Source organism: Palaemon carinicauda, chromosome 21 (genome assembly GCF_036898095.1).
Source record: "Palaemon carinicauda isolate YSFRI2023 chromosome 21, ASM3689809v2, whole genome shotgun sequence".
Classification (NCBI taxonomy): Eukaryota; Metazoa; Arthropoda; class Malacostraca; order Decapoda; family Palaemonidae; genus Palaemon; species Palaemon carinicauda.
In genome coordinates, this window is record NC_090745.1 from 36490800 (window position 1) to 36515072 (window position 24273).

Below are 24273 nucleotides of genomic sequence, written 5' to 3' on the forward strand. Positions count from 1 at the left end.
AATTTATTTTAAATTCGTTTAGGATCACCACATGAATGTACGTAGGTTATTACAAATGAGTAAACTGTGACATCTTTGCGGACGAATAAAGGCTTTCATTTGACTCAATAATACTTTGACACAAACTAATTCAGTTTCAGCATCTTTGAATTGACTAAACCGGGGCATATTAAAGTACATGAAAAAACCTTGGACTCCTCTAGTTTATGAAGTTTCATTGCTTTTTTAACCCTTCCAAGCCCACCCTATCAGAAAAATATTTCTTACTTTAACTCCATCCACTGTTCTTGGACATTTTACTTAAATTATTCTATTGTAAAAGCTATTAGAGCTAGTGGGTAATGTCCTGGTAAATAAATATCCTTTTCTTTGGTATTTAATTTTACATATCTAAAAAAATCATATGCTCAATTAATAGAAGAAAGAGAAAAACTGATAATCACTAGCTGTAAAATACAGTCCAACTACATTGAATGTAGTTGTAATCCCATGGTAGTGAGTATATCAAATAACGCTCAAAGGATTAAATTATGTGACTGAAGATTATGTTTGGATGATTAATCTAAACTTTCTCATCAAAACTTTAAAATGTGATTGATCTCTAAAACGAAAACTCAAAGTATGTTGGCCTTAAATAGAAGAAAAAAATGCCTTGCCATTGTTTTACCATACCTGTAAGTCGGTAGTTTCAATGAGGGCTGGTTCTGAAGGTGTAGACATCATTATGTGCATGGCAAATTTATTTTCACAGTAGTTACCTGGAAATAGTAATTCACATTATTTTCATATCTTTATTTGTTATATATATTTCTATTATCAGAGGAGATTCTACTACTAACAAAATTTAATCCTGGTTAATAGTTTAGTTCCTCATCGCTCACTCTGCAACAGTATGCTTATTATCATTATTAATAATATAATTATTACTGTTAACCAAACTATAACACTGGCTGAAAAAGCAGGATGCTGCAAGTCCAAGGACTGCAACATGGAAATTAGCCCAGCGAGAAAAGGAAATAATGGAATAACAAATGAACTATAAAAAAGTAATACATAGAAAACGAGAAACATTTTATGATCAGTAACAACGCTAAATGAGATGAGGCATATATAAACTAGAAAACAAAACTTATGTCAACCTTTTCATCAGAAAAGAATTCACAAAATGCTTGAGCTTCTGAAGTTCCATCGATTCAATAGCCAGATGATGAAGACCACTCCTCAATTTGGTGACAGCGGGAATAAAACTTCTAGAATTATGTGTAGTATTGTGACTCTTGATGGAGAAGGCATGACTATTAGAAGTAACTGTATACCCAGTATTACGTACAGGCTGGCACTTTCTGGTAATACCTAAATGCAATGGATGATCTGAACTATGAAAAATCTTTCGCAACATTCATAAGAAACGAGGTGAACGACAGTACCAGAGATCAATAACCTGATCAAAAATAATGAATTCAATAGACCGCAAGTTTCTATTCAATAAATTAAGACGACAATCAGGAGATGAAGACCAGAGTAATACTGGAAACAAAGAAGGATAAAAGAATGAAACCAAAAATCCTAAGGACTTTCTCAATATTCCCTTTTTTGTGGTGAAGCAAAGAAACATATCGAATGTGTTTCTCTAAAAGGAAATCGAAATCAAGAATCATACCTAGAACTTTAAATGAGTTGCATATAGTGATAGAGGCATAGACAATGCAAGACCTGAATGCTGAGTTCTGTTAGGGTTTAGCTTTAAGCTCCACCAATTTACCCCATCCACTAATTCTAGCTAGATCTCTATTAAGGGATCCAGGAACCCCAGATCTAAATTCAGGAGATGGAATTGAGGCAAAGAAAGTAGCAGATATTCCAATTTTTTTCAAGTATGTCCTTTATAGCTTTTTCAATGATCAATAGCATTCAATCTAGAGTGTAATCCTGCATAATTATTAGAGAAATTGGCAATGTCTTTGTTTGAGACGGTAGTATTCACAATATAGGCAGACTCCCATTCCATGGAGTTCTATGTCTATCTCAGTCTCTTGCAACCCAAGAGACTGAGATAAACATCGATGTGAAGTTGCTCTTACTTGCCTTTCACACGTCTTACTTGGTTGAGACTAGTTTCAGTCTGGTGATATACCTGCTCTCAAAGACACGAAATCGCCTTGACATAGAAAAAAAGAGGCGATTTATGTCTCTCTCTCTCTCTCACAGCTTTCAAGCCAAACATTGAAAAGTTGGCAGCCTTGCATCAGTCATTGTGATCCCTCTGAAACCTTTCAAGATAAAGCCAATTGTACCTACATGTATTCCCTGTTTTGTATTCCTTTTGTAGATAAACAGGTATTCAAATAAAATGTTTTTCCAATTAATATTATTTGATTTATGCCTGAAATTAGTGTTTTGAGTACATGGTACTATTCAAACTAGGACCATTAATATACCTACTTCCCTAGGCGTATTAAGGTGATGAACGGATGGCGGGTGCAGGGGGGGGGGGGGGGGTTAAAACTCAAAGTTGGCATGGAGGGGCCACAAGAACTTGCACTGGATTAAAGGGGGCCACCGCCAGAAAAAAAATGAGAAACACTGTCTTGGATCATGGGGGCGAAATGCAATAGCATACAATATATTAATCTACTCTATACAATATCCTTTCTTTGATAACAAAAACAAAATATTTTAGAGAAGTCTTTTGTATTTGCTATTGATTTTCTATGTTTGAAAGGCTATTAATTGCAATTTTTATCACTCAAGGTGGTGTTTCTTGGAATTATGTATTTCCTCTCATCTCTTTGCTTGTGGCATATAACCACACCATTGAAGGTCCTTCACTTGCATCTTGAATAATTCTTAATAAGAATTTCAACTCCTGATAAGTGAAATTCACTTTCATGGTATTCTTGACTGTAACATTTTTTTTTTTTTACTTTGTAAAAGCAATAATTTTCACTTGTAAATATTCTCCATAGCCTTTCAATTTGGTATCGACATACAGTAGATTAACCTTCACATACATACATACATACATACATACTAAAGAAAGGAAGAAGTATCAAATTGATGAAATGAAGAATTGCAACAGGGTGCCAACAAATGTTTGCTTCAAAAGGAGGAAAATGGAAATATCAACAAAAGAGATGGAGAGATAAGAATTGGAGACGTTGTCTATACAATGCTATACAATAGTGAAATAGAAAATAACTTTGCCAAAGGAGAAATGAAACACCTTAGCCAGTACCAAAAACACACAGGAGAAGAAGTAAAGAAAGCATTAAAAGGCCTGGAAAGAGGCAAAGGATTGGGGGAAGATGGCTTGACAATTGATTTAATAAAAGATGAAGGGGATTTCATAGTAATAAAACTCGCCGAACTTTGCACAAAATGTCTGCAAGAATTCTATATTCCTAAAGCTTTGAAAACTTTCGCATGCTAATTCACAAAAAGGAAGACACAAAAGAATTGAAAAATTATCGCCTATCAAGTTTACTCTTAGTAATATAGAAAATTTTTGCAAAGATCATATCAGGCTGAATAAAAAGATAGCTAGACTTTAATCAACCAAGTAAGCAGGCACGCACTAGAAGTGGGCATACAATAACTGACCATATCCAAGAAATTAACCAGGTAATAAAAAATACCATCAGAGTATGACAAACCATTATGTATGGCATTATATAGGCTATGGGAAAGCTTTTGATTCTGTCAAAACTTCAATAGTAATGGAAGGTCTTCAAAGAAAAGGAATAAATTAATCTAACGATAGAACACTTGAAGATATTTATACAGGAAGTATAGATAGCTAGATAGGGAGACCCAATTTCTCCTAAATTATTTACAGCATGCCTAGAAGAAGTTTCTAAGAATTTAGATTGGGTAAATATAGGGATTAACATTGATAGATAATACCTTAACAACTTGAGATTTACAGATGACATAGTTCTGTTCAGTAAATCATCGGAGGAATTACAAAATAGGTTAGAGTATTTGAATAGAGAAAGCAGAAATGTATGACCTGAAAATGAATATGAATAAAGCTAAGAGAGGCAACCAATAAGGGTTATGGAAAATCCTCTAGAGATTGCTACTGAATATATGTACAAACAGTAAGTGTTTCCCGGGACATGATACCGAAATTAAAAGAGGATAAACATGGGATGAAGAGCTTTTGATAAGCAAAATTAAATTATGAATTGTAAAATGCCACAGTCTCTAAAAATTTTAAGAAAAGTATCTAAATAAATGGTCCCCTACCAATTTTAACCAATGCATCAGAAACTTGTAGCCTTACTAAAGCCTTAGGGCATAAACTAATCACAACTCAAAGATCTATAGAAAGGATAATGAAGGAAGTAACACGGAGAAGCAGAAAAAGAGCAATATGGATACGAGAACTAAATAAAGTAGATGATATTCTAACAACATGTAAGAAAAAACAAATGGATGTGGGCCGGACGGAACACAGCTGACCTCTTTTTTTTTTGCTATGTATCAGGTTCTCATAAGTAGTTTGTCTAATGGCACATAACAGATGGACATTAAGAATAACAGAATAGGTCCCCAGATATTGCAAAATAAGCATGAGAAGGAAGAAAAGATGATGGATTGATGAACTAAGAAAATATGATGGTATAATGTGGTATAGAAAGACCATAAAAAGATGTGATTGGAAGGACATGTCTAAGGCCTTTATTCTACAGTGAACTAATAATGGCTGATGATGATATATATATATATATATATATATATATATATATATATATATATATATATATATATATATATATATATATATATATATATAAACAATAGTGTAGAGAAGTATTATAGATATAGAAAGTAAAACGTAAGGTAGCTGAGGCAAAGAGGGAGGTTGACTGGAGATAGGGTCAGGAATTGGGTCATTCGCATGAAGAGAATAATAAGTTTTGGAAACAAGAGAAGAGAGTAAGGAAGGATGGATCGAGAAATAAAGAGACAGTGAAAGATGAAAATGGAAGGTTGTTGAAAGTTGACGAGGCAAGGAAAAGGTGGGCTGAATATCTTGAAAAGTTGCGGAAGGTTGAGGATAATATGAAGGCAGATATAATTTCTGTGGGAGGTGTTGAGCGGCCAGTGATGGGAAATGACGATGAGAAAGAGATTACAAGAGAGGAAGTGAAGAGAGCAGTAGATGAAACGAGAGCAGGAAAAGCACCTACTATGTATAGTGTAAGGGCAAATATGTTAGGCAGATATGAGAGAAATATTTAGCAAAAGGTAATGAGGTATATGTTTCCTTTATGGATCTGGAGAAAGCTTATGATAGAGTTGATAGGAAAGCAATGTGGTATGTGATGAGGTTATATGAAATTGGTGGAAGGTTGTTGTAAGTTTTTATATAGGCAGTAAAACATGTTTTATGATAGGAAATGAAGTGAGCGAGTGGTTTTCAGTGAAAGTGGGGCTGAGACAGGGATATGAGATGTCACTATGGTTTTTCAATTTGTTTGTTGATGGATTTGTGAGAGAGGTGAATGCTCAAGTGCTTGATCAAGGATTGAAACTGATAGATGTGAGTGATCATGAGTAGGAGGTAAATCAGTTGTTGTTTGCGTATGATACTGTATTGGTTGCAGACTCGGAGGAGAAGCTGGACGATTAGTGACAGAGTTTGGGAGGAAGTGTGAGAGAAGAAAGTTGAAAGGTATTGTAGGTAAGATTAAGGTTATGGGGGGCACGAAAAGGGAAGGTGGTGTAATGAGTGGAGAAATACTTTAGGAAGTAGATCAGTTCAAGTACTTGGGGTCTGTTGTTGCTGCAAATGGTGGAGTGAAAGTAGAAGTACATCAGAGAGTGAGTGAAAGATGTAAAATATTGTGAGCAAGGAAGGGAGTGGTAAAGAATAGGGGGTTAGGAATGAATGTAAAGAGAGTTCTGTATGACAAAGTTATTGTACCAACTGGGATGTATGGATCGGAGTTGTGGGAAATGAAAGTGGTGGAGGGACAGAAATTGATTGTGCTCGATATGAAGTGTCTGATGAGTATGGCTACTTTATCTCGATTAGGTGTGGTTAGGAACGAAGTAGTGAGGGTGAGATGAGGCGTAAGAAATTAATTAGCGGCTAGCCTAGATATGAATGTGTTGAAGTGTTTTGTCCATGTGGAGATATTGAAAAATGGCTGCCTGCTGAAAAAGGGGATTAAAGCAAGATATGACGGGAGAGGTACAAGAGGAAGGCCAAGGTTTGGATGGATGGATGGAGTAAAGAAAGCTCTAGGTGATACAATGATAGGGATCAACTACTGCACTGTAATTATTTAGTGGCTACTTTTCTCTTGGTAAGGGTAGGAGACCCCCTTCAGCTATGGTAAGCAGCTCCTCTGGGAGGACACTCCAAAATCAAACCAATGTTCTCTAGTCTTGGGTAGTGCCATAGCCTCTGTACCATGGTCTTCCACTGTCTTGGGTTAGAGTTCTCTTGTTTGAGGGTACACTCAGGCAAACTATTCTATATAATTTCTTTTCCTCTTGTTTTGTTTAAGTTTTTATAGTTTATATAGGAGATATTTATTTTGTTGTTACTGTCTTTGAAATATTCTATTTTTCTTGGTTTCCTTTACTCACTGAGCAATTTTTCCTGTTGGAGCCCCTGGGCTTAAAGCATTCTGCTCTTCCAGCTAGGGTTGTAGCTTAACAATTGATAATAATAATAATAATAATAATAATGATAATAATAAAAAGCGTATGCTAAAAATAGGAATGAATGTCAAGTGATTGTGACGTGGTTCTGATAGGCCCTGCTGCTTCCTCCGGTCGCCTTTTTAACAAAATAGGTGGCCGCTGAAGTAGTGGCAGTAGGGGATTCAGCATATGAAGCTTCATTTGTGGTGTACCCACCAAACTTGGCGGAATCCCTTGTCAGGCTGAGAGGAGCTAAGAGAAGTCACATTTCGTTCTTTTTTTATGCTGGCTACCCCAAAAATTTGGGGGAGTGCCTTGTTATTTGTATATATATATATATATATATATATATATATATATATATATATATATATATATATATATATATATATATATATATATATATATATATATATATATATATGTATATATATATATATATATATATATATATATATATATATATAGATAGAAAGATAGATAGATATAAACAAACACACATATATACATATATACACACACACACACACACACACATATATATATATATATATATATATATATATATATATATATATATATACATATATATATACAGTATATATATATATATATATATATATATATATATATATATATATATATATATATATATATATATATATATATATATATATACTGTATACTAAAAGCCTACACCCATTATAATGGGCTTTAGTCTATAAACGAAAAACTTTCAGTTCGGTAATCAATATAGAAAATTCTACACACATTCTAATAAAATGTGACAGACCACACATATAATGGCATTTCCTTTGCAAACTTTCTAATGATTCTTCAAAGCACTTGATTTTCATATAAATTGGAATTAGATAATACTCTTCTTATGAATATTTGATCATAAAACAGAACTGCAAATATTAGTGACTTGTAAAAAATTAGTGATCCAAATAAATAGCATTCATATGAGATGAAGATGATACCCAATACGAGAAAAGCTTACTAGTGTGAAATCATAAATGCAAAGAACTAGTAACTAGTTCCTAATCAACTGACCTATCTTGGCATTGTATTTCCTTAGCCATAAGGGAGGCTGAAGGTGGTGTGTCTTGGTGTAAATAATACTGTCAGGAGGCGTAACGTTACCCCCAATGATGACACTGTCTATGGCCCAGTCGTACCGATTACTCTCTCCACCATCTGGCTGCCACCATCGAACACGGCCTCCGATGCAGTGAGCATTCTCAGGTAGTCGAAGAAACACGTAACTGTTGAATAGGAAGGTGATTGTATGAAGCTTGGAAAACATTGGTAACAAAAACCGAAGCGTTAAATACTAAGAGTGATTGGAATTTCTTAACATTTTCTGGTACCTTTGTTGATTGTACTACTCTAATTTTCTCTTTAGTCTAATGAATACCTTTCACATTGATGACAAAACCTAAATATTTCATTGAATTAACTTCTAAGATACATTAACTCTTATTTACTTTAGTATTATATTCGTTTAACCACTTCAGAACTACCTGTAATATGTTTATGTTCTCTTTTATCTTTACCAGAAACTAAAACATCATCTATGGATATGAATACTCCTTGCATTCAAGCACAAATTTTATTCATCGTTTGTTGCCAGATTAATCGACTGCTAGCTACTCGCTAAGGTAGTCTATTTGGTCTATACAAACCTAAATATGTATTTACTGTGCATAATTCTTGTGAATTTTCATCCATGGGAAGCAGTTGAAATGTTTGTCGAAGATCCATTTTTGAAAATATAGTATATCCTGATATAGTTGCCAAAATGTTTAGAATTTGGCAATGTACAGTATATTGAGCTACCTGAAGCTGTGGATTTAATGTTACCTTATAATCTCCACATAACCATACTTGACCATTCTCCTTCAAAATAAGAACAAATGGTGTAGCCCAGTCTGATTATCTATCATGAACCTTCATTTTCTAATTTAATTTCTGTTTCAACTGCACTTTTTAATACATATAACACTGGTCTTGTTAAAAGAATATAGAAGTTCCATTTAGTTTCAGCACTAAAATTGTCTTTGCAGTTTTTGCTGTACTTATTTTGTTTTCAAAACTTCCTTAAAACTCTGATGAAATATTATACACAGAAACTTCATTGTTGTGTTCATCTTGTGAGCCTGTAACTTTCAAATCTTTGCTAAACTATTTTAAGATTGAATTGAATTGAATTGGATATAAAATTTAGGTCTTAAGCTATGCACTGGGCCATCATAGACCATTCAGCGCTATATAATGCAAATTAATCAACCGTACCCGTACTCTCTCATTTGGTATCATTTCAACTTCTAAAACCAATCTTATTTGAGAATTTTCCTACTATTCCTTATACTGTGGAATTACTTATGTCACTTTGCCGATTTGATGTTTCTAAAGCATAGCCTATAACTAATACCTTCTCTGGTATGTATTGTGGTCTCTCCAAGGTATTTTCAGCATCTTCCTCCATATCCACATTTCAAATGCTTTCAGATGCATCTTGTCTGTTGCTTTTATAGGCCATGTTTCAGAGCTGCATAATGCTACACTCCATATGAAACTTTTTAAAAATCTTTCCTTCAGTTTTATTTGGAGTTTTCCCATCAACCTCTCTCTCTCTCTCTCTCTCTCTCTCTCTCTCTCTCTCTCTCTCTCTCTCTCTCTCTCTCTCTCTCTCTCTAAAAGCTACTTTCTTGAGCTATTCTGCTTTTAATCTCTTCACGGCAATTTCCTTCTTGTGTGTTATAATACTTCCAAAGCACTTGAACATGACTGACTTCCTTTACAGCTTCATCTCCACTCTGCATGTTTATTGGACGTTCTTGTCTTCATGCAATTCTCATTACTTTGGTTTTGAATGTAATTATTTTCATTCCATACTTCTCTGTTGTCCTATTTCTTTTCTTTTTCATCCTCTGTAAACCTTCTTTTATGCTACAGACAACTGCCACGTCATCAGTGAACCTTATAGTTTTCACTAGTCCTCCTCCCACCTTATTGTTATCATCAAGATTTTCCAGTGAATCTTTCGTTATTGCTTTTGTATAAATGTTGAACATTATCGGTGATAAGCAACCTCCCTGTCTGACTCCTCTTCCAACAGTACTGGTTCTGAATCTTCACCTTCAATATGTACTGTTACTGTATCATTTAGATATAAATTCTTTATTAACCTTCTATCTCTTCAATCAATGAATATGTTTTTTTTTTTTTTTTTTTTTTTTTTTTTTTTTTTTTTTTTTTAGAATTTCTAGAGATAAATTCCGTATCACCACAATTCATACAATTGTTGATATACTTGAAACTCAAATAAAAAAAAGAAGAGAGATATATAGAGAAATAGCATGGAGATTATCTTTTCTAAGTGATGTTCCACGATCACATAATGTCCCTTCATCTTTTAACACTGAAAAGTATTCTCAGTGTTGTCAAAGCATTATTGAGGCTTACCAAGAGTATTTCAATAGCAATATCTCTGCTGAACCTCAACAGTTTCATTCATATGTGCGACAAAAATTCAGTGAAACAAAAAAATGTAGATACAAGATTCAGTCATGCTTAACTTAATAAAATACTTGTACTCGTAGATGATAACATTGAGTGAGCCTTTCCAAAGGAAGATATTGGCTTCCGTATATTTTTAACATTAATGGTCACAAATTGTTCAGCTGGATGCTCATTTTCTCATTTGAAGAATAACTATGCAACAAGGGAGGCTGGATGCCTTACCTCCATTAAGTATAGAAGCAGATATGTTATGTAAAATAAGTTTTGAGGATCTGATTAAAAATAGCTGGGCACTTTTCAAATGTAAGTGAAAGTGTACAAAAATTTTTATTTTTTATTTTTCTTACTATTAGTCTTGTATGATTTTGATGAATAAAATTTAATGTGGTTTATTAAGCTTATATTTTAAGATACACATACATGCAATGGGCACCAGACTCATAAGTGCTTAGGACCTCCTAAGCCTAAGGGCTTGATCTAGCCCTGCCTAGAAGTAAAATGTGTTAAATTGCTTCAAGTTGAAAAAGCAAAATGAACACATTGTGAATTCAATAATTTGCAAAACTTTGGATATAGAATTGATGAGAATAACAGAAAAATAGTGAGCATGGAACTAAGGATGTCTAAAATTGTAGCTTTGTAAATATTTAATCAGTTAATAATAAAACTATATAAATAAGAAAATATATCGATGAGAAATATGTCAACATATTGGCGATACCTGAAACATGACTAAGATAGCTGAAATGACCTCCAATACACATAATTACTTTTATATAACTGGGGAGGGGGGGGGGGGGCTGGGTTTTCCATTCTCAAAAGGGTATTCTAATTTGAAGCTGATAAAATTGATTAGTGTAACAAGTACATCTTAAGAAATTACAAAACATAATAAACAGATAAGTAAAATGTGTCTTACCCTGAGAAAGGATTAGTCCTATGCTAATTGAGCTTTCAAATATGTAGCCCCATTGACTATATAACAAGCTCCTACTAGATATCCAAAAGACTCAAGATATTAAGTCTATCAAGAATAAGATGAAGAATGTCTTGATCTAAGTTCTTCGATAATGTGCATTTGACAATTAACAGGAAATATGCTGTGTGATACTCTAAATACTAAACAGATCTTGTATATCCTGTAGGGCACAATGTTTCCATCTTTTATCAGAACAGGATAACAAACACTGAAGCAAAGTAAAGTAACTATAGCGAATTATAAAAATAGTAGAAGGTGTAGAGATAAGGATAAGAGAGAATAAAGAACAATTAGACAAATAAATGGATGAACAATGAGAGTATTGATTGGGAACGTAATTTTTATTATTATTATTATTATTATTATTATTATTATTATTATTATTATTATTATTATTATTATTATTATTATTATTATTATTACTATTAGGTAATATACAGCACTAGTTGGAAAATAGCTCTAACAGGGAAAATAGTCATGCGAGGAAAGAAAATAAGGAAACAGAATAGCGTGCTAGAGTGTGCCCTCAAGCAAGAAAATTCTAATCCAAGATAATGGACGACCCTGGTACGGAGGTCATGGCACTATCCAAGACTTGATATAGTGCCCTCCTAGAATAACTGCTTACCATAGCTGAATAGTATCTTCTACCCTTACCAAGCAGAAAGTGAGAGAGGGTATTTTACTACCGAGTTTAAGAAAGAGAAAGTGGTTAAGTGTTATCAGTGTGGTATGATTGGGCATATATCATGTGGATGTTGGAGTAATCATACGAATGTGATTTGCAGCAATTGTGGTAAGGGTATGCATTGGGTGCAGATGTGCAAAGATCAGCGTGTCAAGTGTACTGGATGTGGTAACCCGTACATGGACATGTAGCAAGGGTTTGTAGGAGGAACGGGTCAAATAAGCTAGGAAGTTCGGGAAACTAATTACTAGGAGGATTCAACCGGATGAATTCTCCTGAGTGAAGGTGATGAATGTTCATGGGGAATTATTGCATGAAGATGTGATGGGGGAAAGAGTGTATGATTGCATGAGTGTGAAAAGTATTTCTCATTGAATCAAATTGTTAGGTTTGAATGATATCAAATTTACTTGGAGAGTTAATTTCATGGTTAAGAATGCATATGACAATGTGACGAGCCGAGAGAAGGTTGTGACTCAAAGACAATGTGAAAGCAACTGAGTAAATTTATTATAGAACACTCTCCTTTATATACAAAAGCTCAAAGCAACAAGAATTTTCATGTTTGAAAAACAGACACTGTTACAGAGGAGAATAGCAGACATGTTTAATCTGGTTCATTTTAGTGCGAGGGAAGAGCGAAGGTACAAGCATAATATATACACAAAATTAACTATGTACGATCGTGTGACACACGGTTGGTACAACAAGTTCAGGAATGTGTGAAATTTAATGGATATAAAGGTGAAGCGAAAGGTATAAATAATTATAGTATGGCTGTACAAGAAAAGTTGATAGAAAATGTTATAATTAAAGGGCTGATTGTGGAAGATAATGATTCTTACTTGGTTGAGAATGAATGGAAATATTTGTGGGGAATTTTATTTGAAGGAAGATGGTTGAGTGAGTACCAAGGTGTGGAAATGGGTGTCGTTGGTAGCAAGCTAAATTATTGAGATAGGTGATGTTATTAGTATATAAGTTGCATGGTCGAGTAATTTGGGATTTATCAACAGTAACAAGAATGAATATGTAGTGGAAACATATAATTTGGTGAAAATGAAGGCACATGCATAGGGTGGTATTATGAATATGGAGAAATCTCAGGTGTACTTAATTAAGTTTATTACAAAGTATTAGGAGGCAGAGAATATGTAGTATACATGAGGGTGATTACATGGGTTGTATGTATACATTGTGAATGCAGAGAATGAGCGCGATGAGATATGCAATGACGGGTATGGTAAAGCATGTCGATGATTGGGAGTATGATGAGTGGAAAATAATTAAAGTAGAGGAAATCGTATGAGATAGTCGTGATGACGGGGCTTGTGGGTGTTCATATCAGATGGATTTTTAGATACTTTTTAGTGAAAATAACGATATGTATCATATCAGCGTTCCTGGAATTTCTAGCCAACTATAGCCAAGGAGATTGAAGAATAGTGTTAGGAATTAGAGCAAATGGTCATAATAGACAGAATGAAAGGGCCAGGAATAACCCTGTTGTACCTGGATGAAAACCATACGGAAGTTTGTGTATATGTATTGACTGAAGGAGGGTGAATGATTTGCCTGTTAAAAAATGTTTTTCAATGAATGCAGTGTTTGATTGTGTGTTTACTAAATTAGATTTAGTTTGAGGTTATTACCAGGTTCTTTTTGCCAAGGGAAGTGAGCATATTACAACGTTTCAAATGTCATTTTCGGTTTAAAAGGTTAATTTTTGCTCTCCCTAAATCACCTATTGCCTTCCAGAGAGTGATGAATGTTGTATTGGCTGTTTTTGATAGACATTTTCATTGTGAGTGAGACTGTTGAAGACCCTAGGAAGTTGCTTGAAGCATAGTTAAGATGGTTGATAGAACTTGGTTTGAAAGTTAAACTCAAGATGCATACATGGTTGGCCAGGAAGGTGGAGTTTCTTGGTCTTATGGTGGGTGAATCCAGCTTAAAGGAAGAGTGATAATTATTGGAAAAAGGCAAGATAATTTTCACGTTCCCGTGTGCTTAAGTGACAAGCTCTTCTTAATTTAATTGAGTTTCGTCGCATGATTGCTAGACATTAGTCTTATATATGGAAGCCTCTGAATAAATTTACAGGTAAGAGGAATAGTACTAAACTGAAATGAGATAAACAAACGATGAAAGCGTTTGAAAGTTTGAAAGAATAGGGGATGAAAGACAACAATTTGGAATATCCAGACTACTGAGAATGCAAATATGCTTGAGTTCTATATGGATACAAATGGTTGCACTAAGGGCGGTTGTTAGGTTTATAGGTAAAGGGTAGATGGAGAAGAGCAATTGAAAGTGATAGTGTATGTTAGTAAAGTGTTCAATAAAGCTGAGTAAAAGTACTGAACTATTGACAAATATGTGTGAAAGCACTGAAGATTTTTTTGTATAGTGTAAAATTCACTGTTCAGGCAGAACATCAGGCCATAATGTATAGGCTATAATTTAAGAAGGTGCTTGTATACAAGGATTGCAAGGTTTATAGAGAATTTGAATGAATTGACTTTAGATTAGAAAATATACCTGGAAGTATGAATGCAAGAGCAGATCAAATTTCGAGAAAATCTACAATCAAGAAAAACATTTAGAACTTTAAATAAGTTTTATATAGATGCTAAAACATTGACATTGCTAAGATCTATATTAACCTACTAACAATCATATTTGGGTTTTGTTAAGATTTAACATCTTACCCCATAATAACCACCAAGGACTAGATATCGGTTAAGTGATTCTTTGACCAAATGTATACTCTCGGGAGATGAAATTGATAAAACGAAAGTAGCATCTCCTGCATGCAACGTGCTTGCTTTCCAGTCCAAACCCCATGCCATGCATGTATAGTATAAAAAGTAATTGGCAAGGAACACTACCTAGTGGAACCCCAAGTATTACATTTCTATAGTCACTATGATGTCCCTCAAAACCTACTCTTCACCGTATATTACTTAGAAATTCAATAATGGTGCCAAGAAAAGACCCACCTACTCCCATCTGTTTAGGGTTGAAAACAAAGGCCTTATGATTAACGTTGTCAAAGGTAGCCCTGAAATCAAGTCAAGTCCTGAAAGGCTTCCTGACCACAGTCAAGGGAACTTTGCACAACACTGAAAATGGAAAGAAGCGTAGCACAAGCTCCAAGTCTTATGTAAAAGCTAAACTGCAAACTAGGGAACAAATGACTATCTTCAGCATATATATTTTGCCAAAAGGTAGTTCAAAATTTTTGGGAGTTATTGAAACCGAGTGGTAATCAACAGCATTAGAGCTACCATATAAACATTTACCAAATACATTATCATTACCATTTCTCCAAGAAATACAGAAAACCATCCTTTTGCCAACATGTTTGGAGCTATGAAATCAACTGTGATTACATAAGAAATAAGGCTCGATAAATAAAGACAATGTTAACCACAGAAGTTTATACTTTTTTTTTTTTGTAATAGACTTACAGTATAATACTGAGGCTTTTTGTACTCACACTGGCCGATGATAAATGAGCAAAAGTTTTTTAACAGTAGTCCACGAGATGCCTGCATCACAAGAAGTCTGGACGAGGATGGTGTGATCTCCGCCTGCATCCCGACCGCTGACAGGGTCAAGACATCCAGTGCGCATGTCAAACTGGATAAACATAGTTTCTCGAAGGTCAAGATCTACTGTCTCTAAGTATCTGCTGCAACCCTGGGGTAGAAGGTCCAAATCTATGTAGGATCTTAGATGCATAAAGTTTTCAAATGTCAAAATTCGTGCTCGATATTTCTAATGTTAATATAACCCTGTAAAAAGAAGCCTTCAATGTGTACCCTAGCTGATCAAAGTTTTTGTGCAATGTCTGGTATATGGTAGCATAAAGTTTTGTGTAATGTCTGCATATTGTGTAGATTTTGTTCCGATATGGGTACACTTAAAAAAAAAAAAAACATATCTTTTTTAACTTTATTAGTTTCAGTCTATTATAATATTCTACTTTATATTCAATTACCTTCAATATTCAAGTCACCATTTGTGTATAAAAGGCTAAGTTAATTGTGATAAAAGCCTAATTATGAGTAGAACTTTTCTTTTTTAATCACGTTTATATCAATCAAAGTCTGGAAAGTAGGAGTCGTGTTTCCTTGAGATAATTTCTACTATAGCTTGAGAATAAATAAAAAAGTTCTTTTGTACTGTTTTACCGATAAATAAGCTAATGATATAAAATAAAGTGATATTTTTATGAGCTGTTTTCAGAACTGAATAAGGACTCAAAGTGTAAGAGATCGCAGTTATTATCTACAATTGAAATACAAAATTATTCAAGATAACTATTTACTTTAAATTCATATGGATAAACGTGCAGTTTTGACATTCAATGTACGTTCTTTGTTCAAATAACACATACCCCAATGAAATGCAAGGCTTGGCCTGATGCGATGACACCACACTGTCCTGTAATTTGAGCCCCAACTTCTTTCCGCCATGGAGATGGGTCCACTTCCCCTTCGTTTTCTGACACCAAGAAAGTTGGCAAAGGTTTTTCTGGAGTGCTGCATCTCTCATCTATGAGGAATAGGGGGATGAAACACTGTTAGTTCATATTGACTAATTTTATGATTTAGATCAGTCTTGACGAAGAGCACAATCGTTATCTAACAGTAAATACATATGGTAGTATCACCCCATGCATATGCCTACTGATATACATACATGCATTATTATTAAACGATGGAGGTTTACCAATTTAATGGGTCAATCTTAAGTCCTACACAGCTTGGCTGAATAAATTCTGGAGGTAGAATATGATATGTATTTATTATAATTGACAAAAAATTAATTAGTTACTAAAACCTATGATAAATAGATATATAGATTCTATCCATTAAACCTGCGTTTCTTAACAACATTGAAATCTTAAAAATCATGAATACGTTCAGAATCAGATAAAATGTCAAATAATGTTTTCTGACGAAAGCAGAAATCTCTGTCTTTTAAAAACAGTACATTAAGAGAATATATGTTATGCAATTAAAATAGCGTCACAATCATTGCACCTGGGAACGGTTTCGTGACGTGTGCACATTAAAAATTCATGGGTCAATTCATTATTCCAAATATGTTTTTCCTTAACAGAGAGCTTAATGTTGAGTTGAGGTAAATTTATTGTTGAATTAACTTTGGTATCTGCTTTTTTCAACTACAACATTGGCTGGAATCCAGCATTTTTCAATATTAGTAGATTCTTATGCTAGTAACATTTGAGGGTTTCTGTGGCCCTTCATAAATTGGTATAAAGACAAACTTGAGATTGTTTTGATAATGTTAATTACTGATAAAATCGTCGATAATTCAAGTGTAAAGACTGATGCTTCATTGGGTAATGAGAGCTGACTTACTTTGTTTTATGGTACTACAAGAGAGGCCGCATCCATTGAGATTTAGAGTTATTAGTACTTAAGCATAATGAGGTCCTTTCCTAAGAGTATATTTCAAGGCCTGTTGTCAATGGTGACTCGGCTCATAGCTATATTTCTTTGATAAATAAAAAAGATGAAAGCATATTTTTGTTTTCTTTATGATCCAAGAAGAAAAACATTCGGTTGGAGTTCATTCTAATGTTTGTAGATTGTAATAACCTAATTGTTCTTATTGGTAATGGTGGTTCATAAGTGAGTAAGGCTAACCTACAAGGGTTACAATAATTTAGAGAAAGAGAGACATTTAAAAGTGTGTGTGTGTGTGTGTGTGTGTGTGTGTGAGAGAGAGAGAGAGAGAGAGAGAGAGAGAGAGGAGAGAGAGAGAGAGAGAGAGAGAGAGAGAGAGAGAGAGATTCATAACGTTAATAAGCTCAAGTAATGAAGATAGAGATTTAGTAGCAAAAGGGTAGTCAGATACATGTAATCAAAGCTTTTGAGCATAAATGTCATTAGTAACGCGAATAGCCCCAACATGACCGGGTAAGTTTTCGATAGCATAATGTTAATCACTAGATCAAGGTGTGGCATCCAAAGAGAGAGAGAGAGAGAGAGAGAGAGAGAGAGAGAGAGAGAGAGCCGGGAGCCAAGAGCTTGTTAGGTATAAGACACAAACGTGAGTAAACATGCGATAGTGAGCTCGTAACTTGTATTGTGAATTTTATAATTGCCCCTTTGAGGCCAATGTATAGTATAGTGTATATTTATATATATCGATTTCTCTGGTATTTCTTTGTTTTCAAAGTCAGATTTTCAGATTTTTTTTTTTTTTTGGGGGTGCGATTTCTAATGGTTTCATGTTTCTATTTTTGATAACCTGGTAATGCCTTACCCCGCCTCGCCTCCACCCGCCCATTCTCGTTTATTTCAAATCTCCTGAGAGACGATGATTATCCAGAAGTCGAATATAAAAAGAATGCAAACTTTTGCTATAGGAATAATAAACTCCAAAGACAGTCAATGGAATCAAAGAACGGGTAAAACACACACACACACATACACACACACACACACACACACACACACACACACACATATATATATATATATATATATATATATATATATATATATATATATATATATATATATATATATATATATATATATATATATACATCCTTTAACAGAATAGTGTTCTAAGGTCCACAGACCTTAAATGAACATCAACCCTAACTCAAATATCAAACAATATAGAATAAGCAACTACAATAGATATATTACATTAACAGCTACAATGACGTTACATTTCTTTTTTTTTTTATAAATATATCGCTTTTGATTGAAGAGCTACTTTGTTGGAGAATTGGTAGATAGGATCTTTCATGCACTTCACATGGTTAAAAATTCTCAATGTCAAAACAAGGTAGTTACTTGCTTTCACATAATATTGAGACATTTCGGGGAGGTCTAAATGCTGCACGATAAGTTCTGACACCTGGACTTCAAAGTAGCTTCAGATCCTGATCCCTATAGTGGGTTATGTACCGCACGTGTTTCACACATGCTCATACACTCTAATGGTATTTTCTTTTTTTATATCTTGCTCTATCCATTACTGTTAACAGAATCTGTTTAAGCCTGCCATTCATAAATTATTTTGTTTTGATAAGCTGTGACATTCTTATCCAGAACCTGTAGTATATAAACTTGCTTTCTGTTGAAATAAAGTCAGTTGCATTCACTTTGCCTCTCAGTTACGACCTAACAGTCCTCTCGCAAATTGGTGACCACTGGAGGAAGGACCAGCTCCCTCACGCCTTCTTCACTGTAGTGTCATACTGTTACATTGCTGCTCACTGAACTTAACTCTTCGACATACACCCCCGAACGAAACTGCCGCCCTTCAACAACGGAAAAGCATTGGCCTGGTTCCACCGTGCCAAAGTCCAGTTTCTCATCAAGGGCGGGACTCACTCAAGCACCAAAGCAGACTACGTTCTCACGGCAATCCCTGAGGATGCTTTCCCGGAAATCTCCAATTGGCTTTCCAAGCAAGGGGACACCCCAATAGCATACGACGCCCTCAAAATATACCTCCTGGAGCAGTATTCACCATCACCAGCCACCCGTATAGCCTAGCTTTTTCAGCTATCTCAACAACCATTGGGGGACCAAAAGGCTTCGCTTGCCCTCAGGGAAATAACGTTTGCCAAAAAGAAAGAAATGGGCCTTACCAAAAGGCCTCAAGCCCATGGTCGTCAACCTTACACATCATCATGAAAAAAGATGGCTCCCTGCTTTCATGTGGGGATTACATGCAGGCAAAACTAGATCACAACCCCCTCCAAAGGATCCCCAGCGTGACCTCCTACTTGCACAAAGTGAAGGTTTTCTCCATGCTCGACCTCCTGAAGGGGTAATGTCAGGTGCCCATGAACCCAGAAGACATACCCAAGATCGTCATCACCACCTCTTCAGTACATGCACCCTCAATTACTCCTGTTTTGGCCTTTGTAACGCTGGGACCACTTTTCAATACCTCATGGATGGCATCTTAGGGGACCTCGCCTTCTGTATATTTTACATGGAATACATACCTGTGTTCTCTTCCTCTAAAGAGAAACACCTCCATCACCTATGCATCGTGCTCGACTGCCCACATCAAAATGGCTTTGTAGTCCAGTACAACAAGTGTACTTTTGGCGCCAATGAAGTATCCTTCTTGGGGCCCTGCATCACTCCTGGAGTCCACCCTCTCCCTGAGATGGTAACAGAAGTTCAGAACTTCTCCCCGCCCTCAACCGTCAAAGCACTGCAAGAATTCTTAGTTGCTGCCAGCCATTGCCGCCACTCTTGCCCCAATCTATGTATCCCTCATGGGCAAGCCAAAAGACCTGAAGTGGGGTCCCTTTCAAGAAGTGGCCTTCTGCAATGGTAAGAATGCCTTATCAACTGTTGCAGCTCTTACTTTTCCTGTGCCACATGCCCCTCTTCTTCTCTCCACATATGCTGGTGACGTTGCTTTCGGTGCATTACTCGAACAGGTAGTCAACAGCTCGCCCAACCCATTGACTTTCTTCAGTAGAAAACTATCCAAGGTGGAATCGGCTACTCTACCTTTGACCGCAAATTGCTGGCAGTGCAATTGGCTGTCTGTCACTCTCCCCACTTCTTGGAAGGTACACACTTCACCACTCGCATAGACCATATACTTCTGGAGCACACCTTCATTCAACAGTCCAATGACTGATCCACCAGTCAATGCCAACATCTCTCCGCCGTGGCTGAATATAATTGCACCCTTTAACACGTCCCTGGGAAAATGAATTCTGTCGCCGATGCCTGTCAAGAAACAGATTTGGTGCCATTCACCTAGGATTGGATTAAAACACATCAGCAGAATACCAACGAAAACATCCTCAGTATCAAGCATGTAGGACAACTTGCACATACCTCCGTTGGGATACCTGCTCCCATGCGGTAACAGGTTTTTTATTTCATTTATACCCTTTCACATCTCTCACACTGATCTACTGCACAGATACTGGAGATGAATTTCACTTGGCATGATATTACTAAGGATGCTATAGAGTGGGTTTGCGCCTGTACTTCATGCCAAACCTCAAAATCACATTGACACGCGGAATCAGGAGTGGGCACACTTCCATTTACCCCCATTCTTGTCGATATAGTAGGTTCCCTACCCGCATCACAAGGACATCGTTACATGTTTACTGTCATTTACTCCATTCATTGGCCTGAAGCCATTCCCATGTAAACTGCAACATCTACTTTATGGACATCTGCCTCACTCTTAGAGTGGATAGCGAGATTAGTTATCCTTGAGCATATTACATCTGACAGGAGTACCACCTACACCTCTCAATTGTGAGCATCATTAGCGAATCTCCTGGGCATCACACTACATCAGATAACTGCCTCCAACCCTGCTGCCAACAGAACGGTTGAACGTTTTCACCATACCCTCAAAGCCGCTTTGATGGCCCGCTGCAATGACTCAAACTGGTTTACTCAGCTTCCCTGGGCCCCCATGGGACTAAGAACCACTCCTAAAGACGCCCTAGATGTCTCAGCATCTGGATTAGTGTATGGCGACCCGTTGGTTGTCCCTGCCCATTTTTTTTTTCCCTCTTCAACCTCCTCCGATAATCTCCACCTCTAACGTTACGTTGTGGGAAAATTTAATCCTTACCGCCAGACTTACAAGCACCTAGGAATGCAACACATGCCAACAGATCTGCAAGCAGCAATGCATATTTTCCTGTGCAATGACACTAGTAAGCCCCACTAACGCCCCTTAAACGGGACATGTAACTTTTACAATTACATGGCATACCATACTACTTGAAGGAAACTCAATACTAAAATCCTTATATCATAATAGTTATCAAGGTGACCTTTCTATTTCTATGAGAAATTTTATTGGTGGAAGAACATTTCAAACTTATTTACCGAATGTTTAATCTGATATTTATAACCTTGAAGGCAGTGTGCCACAGGGTACTGTTTTAAGCGGGACGCATTTTGCATTGGCAGTTAATGACACATGCTCAAATGTCACATATAGTGGGGTCCCCTTTAAGAAGCAGCCTTCTGCGATGTAAAGAATGCCCTATTGTTGCAGCTCTCACTTTTCCTGTGCCACATGCTCCTCTCCTTCTCTCCACTTATGCTGGCGACGTTGCTATTGGTACTTGAATAGGTATTCAACAGGTCACCCATCCCATTGTCTTTCTTTAGTAGAAAGCTATCCAGGGTGGAATTGGCTACTCTATCTTTGACCACAAATTGCTGGCAGTGCAGTTAGCAGTCTGTTACTCACACTATTTCTTGGAAGGTACACCCTTAACCCTTTGCATGGACCATATGCCTTTGGAGCACACCTTCACTCGATAGTCCAATGCCTGATCCACCAGTCAATGCCAATATCTCTCCGCCGTGGCTGAATATAATTGCACCCTTTAACACGTCCTTGGGAAAATGAATTCTTTCACCGACACCTGTGAAGAAGCAGATTTGGTGCCATTCACCTGGGATTGGATTACATCACCTTGGCACAATACCAACGAAAAGATCCCCAGTACCAAGCATGTAGGACATCTTGCACATCCCTCCATTGGGAAGACGTTCCCATCGACAATTCCAATGCCACTCTCTTCTGTGAGGTCAGTACTGGTAGACTCCGACCATGGATACCTGGCCATGTAATTTTCACAATTACATGGCATACAATACTACTTGGAGGAAATTCAATACTAAAAGCCTCATATGATAATGGTTATCAAGGTGACCTTTCTATTTCTATGAGAAATGTATGAAAACAGGGAAATAAGTTTCAAAGAACAAATGTCAGTTATAAGCAACCTAATATCTTTTTATAACCCAGGCCAGCAATGAAAATTAAAAAAAGGAAATGGAAGGAATCATAGTAAGATTCTGCTATGAAGGACCTGGGGAGCTTACCTCTTGAAAAGATATATATTATAAGAGACATAATAAATAGAAATGGGAGGAAAGTACCTAAAATTCTTATAACAGAGAGAAATAGACACTCTGATTTCCTCTGAGTGCATTAACAGTTTGGATAATTGGAATCACCCTAGACATATAAGCATTAGAAAATTTCGGATGCTCATAGGTTTCAACTGCAATTAGTATTTGTTTTTACATGGGTGGGATAAAAGGAAAACTTGTATTATGTATTTTTTTTTCGTAAAGATTCATGCATTGAAAAGGTTAATCATTAAATGGGTGGATGGCATGAGTATACACCTGCTGTTGAATACTGAGACCAGGTATTTTTAGACCTAAAGATTGTACGTTTCAAAATGCAGGTACATCACAGTAAATTCTTTGGTTCAAGGATTTAATCAACATTACTAAGTTAGACAATAATATAAGGTCTAACTTCAGTACATAAAGTATCAAAATGGAAGAGAAAGTCTTTCTCTTTTAAAATTCATTTTGTCTCTGTTACTTTAATGTCTTTGACAGTAATCATTATCTGTTCACTGATTGGCTTCTGGGCAAAATTTTACAATTCCAGGAGAATTACCTGAATATAGTGTTGTTTGCATGAACCAGTTGTAGAAAAAAAAAATAAACCTGTCCAGACTACCGAGATGCCTTTTTATGGGTTAAATTTTATAAGAGCTTAACCTCTTTGGATATCAAAGCTAGAGCAGAGACAAAGTTTGGACAGAAACATGAATGGTTTAGTGCTATGCATAATATTGTCTTCAATTCCTCTTTGTTATATCTGGTTAATATGTTACTGTTAATTAATAAAGATTTAGTCTTTTTGTCCTACATAATCAGTTTTTTCCTACATACACATTGCATGTTTATATGAATTTGGGACTTAAATGAATTTTACCCTTAATTCCTTCACAATTTTTCAGTTTCCTTACTTTCTGCGGATCTTTCAACCTAGCAGAGTGTTTGGGCATACTGATGGCCTTAGCATCAGCGACAAGGTTTCTGCAAGTTCGGGGATGTAACCCAATTCCCAATTTGACAAGGCCAGTCTGCAAGCTATTACATGTTGTCTGTGACCAAGCTCTTACACATGCTTCATAGGTGCCTCCCCCAGAGAACACTTCATTGGTATCTAAAACATCACTGGTCAGGTACTAGGGATATTTTTTTAGTGATGGGTCACTTGATCCTTTGACTCCAGAATACATTTAAGAATGACATCCCATGAACAGAAATAAACTTAAGTTCTCCAAACCCATAAAGTTGTAGAAAATGAATTAAAACCTGTTATATGGAATAAACAGACATAAGAATAATCCTATAAATTTAGGAAGTTGCCAATCGTATAAGAATTCTGGCTCATTTCTCCATAACCAGCGGCAATACGTAATCGGAAGATATTGTCTGCCTGCTATGTAACAAAGGACATTGCTCATAAATTTCTAGAATACCCTTTCTATCTATGAATTTCCTATTCCCTATATATTACATATATCTAAGAC

General features: G+C 35.9%; 1 protein-coding gene across 1 annotated transcript in view; it reads right to left on the minus strand.

The window, feature by feature from the left end:
* The window catches only part of LOC137614836 (reelin-like), a 596609-nt gene that overhangs the window by 97594 nt on the left and 474742 nt on the right, over window positions 1-24273 (minus strand). The window contains exons 38-41 of the mRNA XM_068344496.1: window positions 16261-16418; window positions 15358-15560; window positions 7717-7928; window positions 673-758 (exon numbers count right to left, since the gene is read on the minus strand). Coding sequence (XP_068200597.1) covers window positions 673-758; window positions 7717-7928; window positions 15358-15560; window positions 16261-16418 — 659 coding nt within the window. The remainder of the gene's footprint in view (window positions 1-672; window positions 759-7716; window positions 7929-15357; window positions 15561-16260; window positions 16419-24273) is intronic.